General features: G+C 30.6%; 1 protein-coding gene across 4 annotated transcripts in view; it reads left to right on the top strand.

Annotated features, from left to right (window-relative positions):
* Positions 1 to 13,765, top strand: part of LOC142333180 (uncharacterized) — a 107,837-nt gene that overhangs the window by 74,803 nt on the left and 19,269 nt on the right. For all 4 annotated transcript variants that reach the window (XM_075380132.1, XM_075380130.1, XM_075380131.1 and 1 more), the window contains 2 exons: positions 3,845 to 3,880; positions 6,707 to 6,751. In XM_075380132.1, the coding sequence (XP_075236247.1) occupies positions 3,845 to 3,880; positions 6,707 to 6,751 (81 nt within the window). The remainder of the gene's footprint in view (positions 1 to 3,844; positions 3,881 to 6,706; positions 6,752 to 13,765) is intronic.

The following is a 13,765-nucleotide window of genomic DNA, read 5'->3' as shown; positions in this document are numbered from 1 at the left end:
TAAAATGACCACAGCTATGAAATAATTGAATAAATATATAATTTTAATCTATTTCAGTGTAATCCTTCGGTGTATCTACTATTGTTTGCACTACCTCTTTAGGTGGAGTAATATAAATCCAGTAAATAATGATGCTTTACTTGAACCAAATTTACTGTGAAATTTGTAAAATCACGTAGAGTATCGTTGAAAAATTTTAAAACTGACATGTTTCGTTCATTAAGAAAATTTAATGAGTCACGAGTTACTTTCCAGACAATAAAAAAATGTATTGTCGAATTATTACATCGTTTCGCTTAAACGTAATAAAACTGCGGGTCTGAAATTTTTTATTTATGTTTGATAATCTCATTATGTTTTCCTGCATAATATGTAGATTTAATAAGAAGGCTACTTATTGTAATAGGTACCATGATTCGACTTCCGGAAAATCTCGACATATCTTCGCGTTTCGCATCCCCCAGACCCCAAAACCACCGTCAGTTCAAAGGTTTATATATTACTTTCTTGTGGACACGATAACTGCCGTAATATTGTGCCAGTCACTTTCAAATTTATACATAAAATATAACGACCAAATTCTCGGTCAAGTTCGTTAATGGGCAAAATCGGACCATGGGGGTAGAAAAGGGGGGGGGGCTTTTCAACAAAAAATATCGCTATATCTTTCTCATTAAATAGAATATCGAATTCGTTTAAAGTTTCTACTATTTTTTTGGATAAAGGTTTAAAACTTATCTAAGTAAAGTTTTTTTATATCACTAACCATTGGCTCAAGCGATTGAAAAAATGGGGCTTCGAAGACAAAATAAATCATACCTCCCTTAATAAGCACCGTATGGAGCAGTTTATAGTGTTCGTTAGTCCTCTAAATATTACCTAAAACTTTTGTCTGAAACAATTTTGGATATAACCAACCATTATGGCAAGGGATTACCAAAATATTACTGGAATTATGAGAAGTGGTGCTTGTCGAATGCTAAACATGTGAAACTTTTTTTCACATGCAACCATTATCGTACTGAGTAAGTTTGAAGTTTTTCTTAACTTTAAGGTGGAAGTATTTTTTATCCCTTGCTTAGCACCGGTGAAATCGACCTCCGCCTCCCGGCGGGCCAAAAGGAATTTTTTTTAAAATTTTAATCTTTCTTTATTATTTTTATTACCATCTCAGTTAACATATGCCTAAATTCTACCTTAACATTTTATTTAATTAAACACGAGAATGATCTCAAAAAATAATAAAAAATGGGATTCAGACGGACATTTAAACAGTGATTTGTATGCAAGTAAGCGATAATCTACTCGCCTATTTATTTTACAATAAGTATAGTTAATATTGTAAAAATAAGTACTTTCGGTAGTTATCTGTTTATTTAATGGTTTAAAGTTATGTTACAAATTTTAGTCTCACAGCCCTCTACATCTGCTCCCAAATTCCTTGTCTGCCGAACTTTATTATGTTATATAATACGATATCAATGCATGTTCCGTATCGACTTAATCTATTTACTAACCGGTGAATTAGAAGGATAGATATTGTAATGTAGTACAACAGTGGTTCATTTTAAGTTTTAATGTTTATTTATTGTTACTGTAAATTAATTAAGAGGACTTTTAATTTAAAGGGATTTCTTACAATCGATTCAACGCAGTCAGTAATATGATAACACTTACGGGCATTTAATCAGGCCTACTAGGTATTTTCATGTAATTTTTTATTTAATGATTTTGGATTTACTGTCCTTAGAGGGGAAGAATTGTTCTTTCAGTTCATAAATACAAAAAAAAAAAAAACATATGATCGAGTTTATGATTAGTGAATTATATTACCACATTTGAAATGGGTGGGGGTTCCAAAAATTCAAAGTTAACTATTGGTATTATCTTAAAAACCGGAGTCATACAAATAACCCAAAAAACGAAAATCATAGGAAATGAAACGACCAATGAAACAAGTGCAAATTATTGTCTGGATTCATATTTTGCATGGTTTACTGGAGGTCCAATGGCAGCATCATATCGTGGATGACTCTTTATAATACTGCAAAGCCTCTCATGACATTGAGGAATTTTTGTTTGTCATAAATCGACCGGTTATAAGTAAACTTAACTTATGTATAACGTATTGAATCGATAACACAATATAACAATGAAATAAAAAAGTGGGTGGCTCTTGTAATGCGCTTAAGTAAAATCTTCGTTAGATAAATAGTTTCTTTTGCATGCTCATGACTAAACAGAATCGACTACAGAAATAAAATATTGTGCAACGACTTTTAACGATAAAGATTAAGAACCATTTAGTATCAGATAAAAGAGTTTTCACTTAATTAAATGCGTAAAATCATTTAAAAGCGGCTAAATGATTGATTCTAATAATTTGTGGCAGAAGCTTGTGAAACTGAATTTACAAGGTTTATTTTATCATCTGTAAAAGATTAGGTTATATTTTAGTATTATCAATATTCCTGCTCTGGCAGCCATCATAATTTCGGTCTACCTTTATGTCTCCTTCCAAAGTATTATATTAATAAACCACAGATGCAAGCCTTTCTTATGACATTTTTGTAAATATTCTATTAGCATAAATCAGTACCATAAATTTAAAAAAGTACTTTTTTTGTTAACTTATCGTCGCAAATCAGTTATTTTACAGTCAATTTTCGAAGTCAAGATTTCTGAAGTTCAAATCCTACTAAACGTTAGTTACTTTTATACGGATCTGAATACTAGAAAGTGAATACCGGTGTTCTTTGGCAATAGGGGTTTAATTAATCAGAGGTCTCAGGCGGTCGACCTGACTGTAGATGACTACACCTCATTTATATGCCACACTTATCACCCTCATATCATTTGGGCAGTCATTGGACGAAGGGTTTCTTCCTCTTGTTGAACAGATTGCTACGTTCTTATTAGGAAAGAAGAACCAAATTTAATTTAATGTAAAATTATTTATGACTATCCATAAGAATTACTGATATTGTTTTACCTCCTTGTAAGAAGTGAAGGAAGTATTGTGATCGCCAAAGATTTCAGTTTTCAACGGAAATATCCATTTTGACCGTTGCTGAATCCATTTTGACTAGTTTCAGCATGACGTCTGTACGTATGTATGTGGATATATATCTCGCATAACTCAAAAACAACTAACCTTAGGATGTTGAAATTTTAGATTTAGGACTGTTTTAACGTGTAGTTGTGCATCTCTCATTTTAATTGCAAACAACTGACCGAAAAGTTCAAAAAAAGCCCAAAATCCAAAAAGTTAGATTTTGGACTTTTTCTTAACTGCAGTAATAAGCTTTCATTGAGAGCTTTTAAACAATATATATATATATATATATATATATATATATATATATATAATAAGTGGTACTTATTTTCATTGGCTCCAGAATTATAGCCAAATAACATTTTAACTAATGAAATATTATAATATTACAAGGGGAAGGCACATCGGTTTAAATTCGACTTCATTTCCTTTTTTTAATTTTTTTTTTTAATTTATAAATTTAATAATAATTATTCACCTGTGATTGTAAAAAAAAATTACATTAAATAATAATTCAATAATGACAATAAAAAAAAAGAAAAAATATCAGAAGTTATTAATGAAATAAACTTTTATGTGCTTCATTTAAAAAAAATGTGTACGTGTAATTTAATAGGTGTACAACGAAGTCATGTGGTGTTCACAACATATTTTTTTAATTTTTATGTTTGAACCACATTCTATTAATCAGAGCAAAGAAATTTATTTATAATTACTAAGTAAGTCATATGTTAATGATGCAATAAGTATTTTACCTCTATAACTGGTTACATTTTAATAATTTTTCAGCGGAGATAATCTGACGAAAGCGGGATTTCGGTTAAGGTAAGCATTATTTTAACAAAATTATAGGTGCATAATAATATTTATTTTCTATATTATAAAAAATGTTTATCAGGAGTCCTCTGAAAAGATTTAAACTTCTTTAAAAACAGAGTTTGGATAAAATTATGTTCCAAATTCAAGGCGAGGCGGTACTGCATTTTCTGGGAACAATATTTAATCAACGTACGACGCTGGTAAATTTAATTTGACTGAAAAAATTTAAAAAAGTGATCCCACAGTTGTATTGCAATTAATATTGAACAATTATTTTTATGAAACTCAGTAAATAATAGTAAAAACACATTTGCGATCTGTTAAAAAGAAATTTTATTAATAAAAGCAAAAAATAATTAATAATGATTAAAAAAAATTCCACGTTCATAATTATAGTAATATTTTTTATTTATTTATTTTTTTATTTTTTTGTAAATTTATCTCGATGACAATAAGAAACAAATATAATAAATAATTAAAAAAATAAATCTGTTAAGTTATAATTGAGAAATGACACTGTGGGACCTCCATTTTAAATTCTTCAGTCAAAGTTAACGTCAAGTTGTAAAGTTTTCTGTTATTACTAACGACTACAAAAATAAAATATTGTGGAACGCCTTTTATTGTAGGACCATACTGCGACGGATAAAAGAGTTTACTTTTAATTAAGTGTATAAAATCATTTAAAAGCGGTTAAAGGATTGATTCTTATAATTTGTGACAGCAAATCGTGAATCTGAATTAAAAAAGTTTATTTTTTATTTGTAAAATATTAGGCTTTTGTATTATCAATATTTCTACTCTGACACCCATCATAATGTTGGTCTACCTGTATATCTCCTTCCAACAGGATGATATTAAAAACCACGGATACAAGCCTTTCTTATGACATTTTTATAAAGATTTTATTAGCATAAATTAGTTCAACTGAATCAACAAAAAAAAAAGATTTAAGTAGCAGTTACATATTTAAAGTACCTTCTTATAAACATATTATTTGCATAAATTTTTACTATTGTTACTAAAAAAGGACTTAACTAACTTATATTTTTAAAGAAAAAGTGTATGTAATATGACAATCAATTTAAAAGTGAAGAAAATCTGAATAAAAAAGAAGTGCGTCGGATCGGATGAGAAAAATGTTGAATGAATAATCTATTAGTTGCGTAAGAGATATGTAAACGGTATTCAAAATTATACACTGGGCTCGAAAAGTTGTGATGTGCAGCATACTATAGAATTATGTATTGCATTTTGTTCTTTTGGCATTAGGTTGGTTGCCCTGTGGGTCCGTTGAGCGTTGTCACTAATAAACTAAGACGTCAGTTGTTGAGTTGCGATTGAACATGCTTAGTTTCGTTTTGTGTTATTTCGTTTATCGCAATCATTAGATGCGAGAAATACAGTGGTTTTTTTCAGTAGTGTAATGAATTTTTCTTTCGCAACACATCTTTCGTGAAGATGACAATTATACTGATTTAGGAAACTTTTTCAGAAAAGTTTCCAAATACTCCTGTTTTCACCGTAATGCAATTGGAAATCTTCTCGAAAAAATTTCGGCAACAGTCTCTGTTGAAGACGCTGATCGAATTGGAAGACCATCTAAACTAAACGAACAGAAGCTGCTTGATATTTCGGATGATATCACTAAAAGTCCATCAAAGCCAATGCGTAGGTTAGCACAGTAGCAAGATATCAAATTGGCTACCGCACATAAACCAGTAAGAAAACAACTAAAACTTTTCTCCTGCAAAATAATATGTATTCAAGAAATTAAAACTACACATCATGCCAAAAGACTAAATTATTTTCAATGGTTTAAACGTTTTATAGGCCAAAATTGCGTAGGTGTCCTCAACGTAACGTTTTTAACAGATGAAGAATGGTTTCATAAGGGAGGATTTACAGAAAAGAAAAAGATTACTTTCTATAGCAGCGTCGAAAATAGCAGTGTATGGCAATACAGACCACGTACGATTTACATATGTACGAGATATTGCAGTACATCACTTGGTTAAAGTGTTTCACAACAAATTGAAAGGTGTGCAATATGGCACTGATGTTTGCAGAGGTCATTTTCAACACCTTTTATAAACTATTGCAGTTATTGTATTATCCGTTCCTGTAAAATAATGGAATAAAAATACAAAGTAATAATTAAAAAGGTTTCGTCATTACACGTCAATAATTGCAGTGCACAGCAGCTCTCTGAAAGCACTGTACTAAAGAATACTAAAAGAAATATTAAATTTATACCGCATTCATCACAAATGTGATTGGAAATCGTTCTCCACTGATAACTCAGATAATAACAAATCATTCTTGATTATTATGCTTTCTTCCCACCTCACTGCTTTATTAAAACGATTTCGCACAAAATATTAAAATCTTTCAACTTTTTTGTTAGTAAATAAAATAACGAAAGAAACTATGAATAAGTAAAAATTATTTTTTATCTTTAATGCATAGCCCACCAGGCTGACCAAGTGGTAAACTCGTCGTCGCAAGATCACTTGTTTAACAGGTGATTATCGATGTCGAAGGTTCTGTGGTTCAATTCCTAGTAAAGTTGTTGCTTGAATACTAGACAATGGATATCGGTGTACTTTGGTAGTTGGGGTTCAATTGGGCCATAGGGTGGTTGCTTATTTTCACTAGCTGACCAGATTACAACAAATATATTAGGAATATCATAAATAAAAGTTGTTAAATGTACGTATGAAGCAAATCATTAAGATTCAAACTCATCGGCAAAGATGTAGTGTGACTACAGCACGGATTATAAGTGTATTGTTAAGAATTCTAACTCATTAATTTTTGTTTATATTTCAGTGATGAAGAAACAGAAAAAAAAATAATTAAGAAAATTGACATCCCGTAAGTAATTTTTTTTTCAGTGAAATAGTATAAAAATAGAAAAATCTGTTAAGTTATATATTGTCATTTATTAATTTCATTATTGAAGTTCAGCGTGAAATAGGGTTTATTTCTAATTCGATTAAACAACGTTGGTAGCGATTTTTTTTCTACTGATTTTATAAGAGAAGTTACATTCTCGAGATGGTATAACGAAAATTATACTGAAACTAATATAGGAATAATTTAAAGAATAATTTTGAAACTGTGGTCATAGAATTTTGATTGTATCATGCTCCAAAATTGAATATTTCACGACTCAATATTTCACATCGATCGGTACCCATCACTCTGAGTATAAGTGACAATAAAAAATGTTTTTAAAAACCACTCATATTAAATGCACTAAAAAAGTAGAAAATAAAAAGTATTTAAAAAACCACTCCTAAATTAAACGCCAAAAGGTAAAAAATAATTTTAGGCTGGTATCTCAGAATGGATTTGACAACAAGCTTTACGTGAAAGTCATAGCTTTAAATTAAAAACATATTGTTTTTGGCAATTTTTTATATGCGTGATGGATGCCCTAAAGAGTGGGGTGCTGATGACAAAGCACCTCTTTACGTCAACCATCACGCATATAAAAAATTGACAGAAAGATCAAATTTTTAATTTGAAGCTAAAACTTTCACATAATCTTGCATATCATTATCAAAGTTTGTTGTCAAATTCAGTCTGGGATACCGTCCTAAAATTATTTTTTAGCTTTCAGTGCGTTTAATTAAAAAGTGGTGTTTTAAAACTATTTTTTTCATTTCTTTTAGTCTACTTTTTAGTCTTCATAAGATTATACTTTACAGCTGCGCTAGCACACAGGTTTGAGCAATCTTTCGAAAGTTTCATGCCTCCAGTTTCCAATACCGCAGACAGCTTTAAACGTTTGTACATCCTAAAATATTACTGTATATACTCATATACACTTGACTGGAGCAAGATGGAGAAATTGGGGTTTTTTGCCTTTCATTCTTGTCATAATCTAGATGTGGACGCAGCAATTTGCTTTTGGATTCAGTCCATCCTGCTCTCACACGGGCTGTCTGATGAATCATCAGACATAAATACTGAATGTAAAGGTTACATGAAATTTGAATTATTGCCTCAGCCGTAGAAAAAAATATTTTCGTTCAATTTAATCAATTGAAACGACAATATCACAAACATCAATAATTCTTGAGGCAAACGCCTGCACCTATAGAGGTGGCTCTGTCAGTTGCACTCACTCCATCTTCTCCGAGGTACTTGGTTTGTCTACCGCCTTAACGTGGCTTGAGGGAACTGACGTTCCATCTGTTCTCTCCCTCTGTAGACCCAACTTGTTTTCTCGCTAATCTCGGGTTTCTCTTTGTCTCCATAATGAAAAAGACGTCAACAGTGTATTCTATGTCAAACAGCGCTTCTTTTGAGCCCTCACTCGAAAAAACGTGGTAGGGGTCAAATTAGCGGGGTGGAAGTCGAAACGTTTTTTCTATTTAAAACGAAAAATTGGGTTTGGGAGCTGTAGGATGGTTTTTTGCTTGGGTAGTCGGATCAGGGTCAAATTTATATTTTAGAAAAATTGCAAAAAATTGCGGTTCGGATTTTACGAGGGGTTTGCGGAGGGGACCGGGTTGGAAGGGGCCCAAACCGGATACAATACCAAACAGATCCGGGATTGGTCAAACTATTCCCGAGATATAGCCCAAAATTTATCACAAACATGGATAATTGTTTCACTAAGAAAATATGCATATAAACGAGGTTTCATAAGTTAAAGAAGCATTTTTTCACTTAGCAACTTAGCAACTTAGGGGCATCTTAGCGGCTGGAAAATGTTGTTAAATGTGTTGTCATCAGAAGCAAATCTGTATGCAAAATTTGAGAGCGAATGAATAACCGGAAGTATTTAAAAATTTGATTGAAATGTTAACGAGGTTGCATAAGTTCAAGGGGAATTTTCTTTTCACTTAGCAACTTGGAACATCATAGCGAACTGAAAATGTTGCTACAATGTGTTATTATCAAGAGCAAACCTATATGCAAAATTTCAGAGCAAATGGATAAACAGAAGTGCTCCAAAATTCGACTGAATGGTTCCGTACCATGAATCTCACATACATAGTCCAAGAGCGAGTTAATATAAGAGTGGTAAAAATATCTCTTCGCAGTAGCTTATTATGTAATAGAATTATAGTAGTACAATATGTCCAGGTTCAATCGTCATGCTGTCCTCTGATCCCTGGAGTTCAAGTTGAGGCAGAACCTCAACGTATGTTTTCCAAGATTATTCCCTGTTTTTTAGTTAAACTTACACGCTGAAAGAGTGGATTTACTGCAAAATATATAGCAAAACATGGGTTTGAGACGCGTCCAAAATTACGACAAAGAACCAGGAAAATGTACATGGGGCCTGTTTATTTATAGTATGATTTTTGAAAATTAATAAACATCTATTCATTAACGCTTGATTCCCTTGCAAATCACAGCACGGATATCTATTTGAATTTATCATAACAATAATATCTTTCACGTTACAAGAATTAAATTCTGACGCATCCTTCATAGCGTTATCTTTCCTATCGGTTTTAAAACCTACAATAGCATAGCACGGTTTATCTATCTGCGACAACGTCGTCACGCTCCATATAAAAGAATTCGTTTGAGGAACGGCTGTATTTTCATGAAGATCACACGCTCTGAACGCCATACTCACATCATTCTTTTCATTTATCATCTTAGCTAATTTCAATTCATATTCAGGCGCCACTTTTAAATATGGAACAGCCCACACGATTTCTCTTAATTCTATCTTAGATTTACGATCGGAAACCGTAGCGCGTATCGCATTTATATCGCTATCGAAACGTCTCGACACTAATTCCTGTCTATTGTTTATGATTATTTTTTTATAATCATCGGCGAAACCCAACAACATTAATAATGATATGCGTAAATTAAAAGTACCATTTTCATCAAAATCGACTTTATTTTTTCCACTGATCCATCCGTCTACTTCGACCGATGGTAGTAGAAAGTTTGTCATTGAAAGAGCGTTTTTGATACCGGTCGTTATGCCTACATATCTTACTGAGGCTACTTCTTGCGCGTTGATAAGATATCATTTATCCTGGAATAAAAAGATGACGGCAAAATTAACTAATTCTGAAGCAGTAAATTTTTGTCCGTTTGCTCCGACAAGTTTTCCAAAAAAAAAATCAGATAACTTTCACCCGAAACCGTAAACATATCTGGTTGATTTATAGGGATTTTAATCTCCTTTTCAATTTTATTCGCCAATGAATAACGATTGTGGAGTTGGTTATATGTTACGGAATCATCTGAACGCGGTATTTTATTTAATTGAAAGTAAATAATAAGGACAATTTCATAAATTATTTTCAAATACCTCAACAAAATCATTTTTATTATGATAGTATTCTTCTAATGCTATGTAATCAAGAGTAACATTACTATTAAGAGTTATTATTATGCGTAATTCATCGCATCAATATGCGATTTAATACGCATTTTTGCTCATTATTGAATGAGCAAAAAACATTAAAATCATCAATAAATTGAGTAATTTGAGATTTTATTGGTTTATTCCTTACCTTAAAGGAATAACTAATATAAAATTTATGAGTGCTCGTGGATGTATTGTTATCTCTTTTATAAATGATTAAAAATCTAAATCAATAAACTACTGATCTTTTCCCGACGTTGATATGACTACATCAACTTTACTAATTGGAAGGAAATGATAAGGATGTTTTGGCAAATCAGCATAACGCTCATCAGGTTAAACATAAAATTCATTTATTACAACAAAATCCCAAAAACCATCCATGAATAATTATTTTTAAATGCAATATATCCCAATGAAAATATTTTTCAATATCATTTGCAAAATTTTCAATACGATCTTTAATTTCCCGTTTTATTGGTTTGTTAGATGAGTAAAATGAATATTTAATATTCTTATTTTTTTGAAGGTTAAATTCAGATTCTATACTATACTATCAAAAAGCTCCATATTATTATCATCTAGATATATATACAGTAAAGATGTATTATCAATAATGTATTTGTTTTAATTTGTTTTCACGATAATTTTGGCAATAAAAAATTGGGTTAAATAACATCACTCAAATCTATCTATGAATTATAAAATTTATGGAATCCGAGCCATTTTACATACGCCTTGTTGCCTTTTCGTTTGAGCATTTTCTCAATGATATACATCTTTGTGTTCAGATTTTTGCAGTTCGTGTTGATGAAAACATCCTTTTCTGAGTTCATTTCTATTATCAATTAGTTCATATGTAACCGATCGAGATTCAGCGTGCACCGTATGTATTTTGAATATTTCATTCGCCCAATTCGGTAAATAACCTTTTTCGAATACTTTTTTATGTTTGCTTATGCGAACGTAATCGCCAACATTAAATTTAATTTTTACAACACTCTTTTTTCTATCGTATACTCTTCAAGTAGAGCTTGTAGCATATCAATCCAGTTGCAGCTTTCCTTTTCTGTAAATTTAGTCCACGTTTGCGTTTTAAGGTTCTATCGAAGCGTTCAGTTACCGCAGCTTTTTTATCTGAATATGTAGAATAATGATTTATGTTGAATTGTTTCAATAGAACTTTCACTTGTGGATTATAAAATTCCTTTCCTGATCAATTTGAAAATGTTTCTTGTTATGCTTTTCAAATATTGGTTGCAAAACGGACGCGACCTCTTTACCCGTCTTATTCTTTAACGGGATAGAGTACGCGAATTTAATAAAACAATCGATAGCAGTCAAAAAATATTTATAATCCTTATTGGTTCGAAATACGGTATCATTTTGACTATTTCTGCTTGTACAAGGTCGGTAGACCTTGAATTCGGTCTTTCTAGTAGGATAATTACGGCTAGCCAGCTTGTGTAATTTTTTCGCTAAATCGGCTTTGATAGCTATTCCCGTACTAAAAAGAAGAAAAAATAACATAAATAATAACGTATTAAAATAAATAATAATGTTTATTAGATTAATCCGACTCGTCTTCCCGTTCTTCCCTTGCTGTTGCCGCGATTTGTAACTTATTAAAAGTTTTTTCATATTTATAAAATCATCAAATTCCATGTCGGTATTAAAATGACTACGTCTTCTTTTATATTTAAGATCTTTAAAAGCAATATTAAAAAATCATACACAATTTGGATCTTTTAATTTCTTATAAAATTGGGTTATCTTTTTTAGTTTATTCAATGCATGATCTAAATTTTTATATTGAACGCTAATAACGTAATATTTATACTGATCATTATCTTTATTTAATTCAAAATTATAATGCAATTATCACATTCATCGAGTGGAAAAAGTGTAGATAAATATGGTGTTGTCATGATTTTAATTTTTTTTACATTACCTTTTAATTCGTCAATTTGCAACTTACGTTTTAAATTTTCATCTACTTTTTTTATTTTCGATTAGCAATTCTTCTTGCTTATTTTCTATATCGCAACTTCGAATTCTGCAGAATAATATCGTTTTGATACGACTTAAAATCTTTGATGAAAAAATCTTTTATAATTTTATTACATCGAACATAAAAACTTAGGATATCCAAGATGCTATTGCTAGTATTAAATAAACACAAACATACGTTCCTGTTATAATTTGGAAATTACCACCCGTAACTTACGACATTATTTCATCGGCCGGAATTCCGGCCGATAAGATATATTGTAATAACAATTTAGATTGTTTATTTTCATTCCATTGTTTAAATTGTTTCCCACCATCATGACATAATTTTGTTGCTTTGAAAAAATCCGTATCTCCTTAAATAACCCGTATCTTAAAATCACCAAAGATATCATACGAATAGTTATCTTTAATCTGTTCATAACACACATCTATTAAACTCATTTGTAAGTCTATAATAAAACCATAATTATTATCAATAATAAAATGTTGATTTTAAATATTTTTACTTTTATTTTTAGAATCATAAAAATGTTTAATATCTTCGATAAATCGAATAGTTTAAATTATACAAGTAGTATTAGTGAAATGGTCTACAATAGGCAATATAGAATTGAAAAAGTGGAGTTTACAAAGAGCCAAAATAGTGATTCAATTATTGCATCAATTGAAGTTTCCAGAAAAATATTAATCTCAAAGATTTGAATGAAATCGATCAATCAACTTATCTACATATAATTTATAAGAGTTTGAAAAAACAGTCTAATGGATATAGTTATCTTGATGTAGAGTTTAAACGCGGTATTGATGTTACAAATTAAGTCGTATGCAATTTAGAGAGATGTAATGTATTTGTCATTTTGAATTAAATGTAGATTTAGAACTCCATCGCGTAATTGTTGTAACTGATAAAAATAAAATACGATGTAAATGTAGTATTTCGGGTTTGTATCATTTTAATCTAGTTTTTATATAAACTATTTTGATTGTCGAAATTCCAGCTACCAAATGTTTCCACAGTCGGCATCGGCTTTTATCCCGTCAAAAGCCGCAGTTGTGATTCCGGCATCGGCTTTCTTTTATAAAATTCAATTAACTCTTCTGATTCTTTATTTTCAACCGTGAAACTAAACTAAGCTAATAGAATAGATGAAGGCTATTTTTTTTCTTCTTTTCACCATATATTTATCGATATCTTTATGATCGTATGCAAGTATATCTATAAGGTTTTCTAATATGAATCTTTTATCATTGTACGGAGAGAGAACGCTTTTTTACATTGATCAATCGTGTAAATTTGATGATTTAAAGTACGTATTAATTTCGATGTGGAATATGAAATTTTTCTATTGAATAAACAATCTTTATACATTTCATGATTTAAAATTTTCAAATTATAATCTTTATCAAATATATGAGAACCCTTTTTTATCTCCTAGGCTGTCTTTTTTTGTTGTAAATAATAATCGGTCACACCCGAAAGTAATGAATATATTTTAGCTCTTAACACAACAAAAACATACTTT

Source organism: Lycorma delicatula, chromosome 12 (assembly GCF_047948215.1).
Source record: "Lycorma delicatula isolate Av1 chromosome 12, ASM4794821v1, whole genome shotgun sequence".
Taxonomy (NCBI): Eukaryota; Metazoa; Arthropoda; class Insecta; order Hemiptera; family Fulgoridae; genus Lycorma; species Lycorma delicatula.
This window is presented reverse-complemented; position numbering and strand designations above follow the sequence as displayed.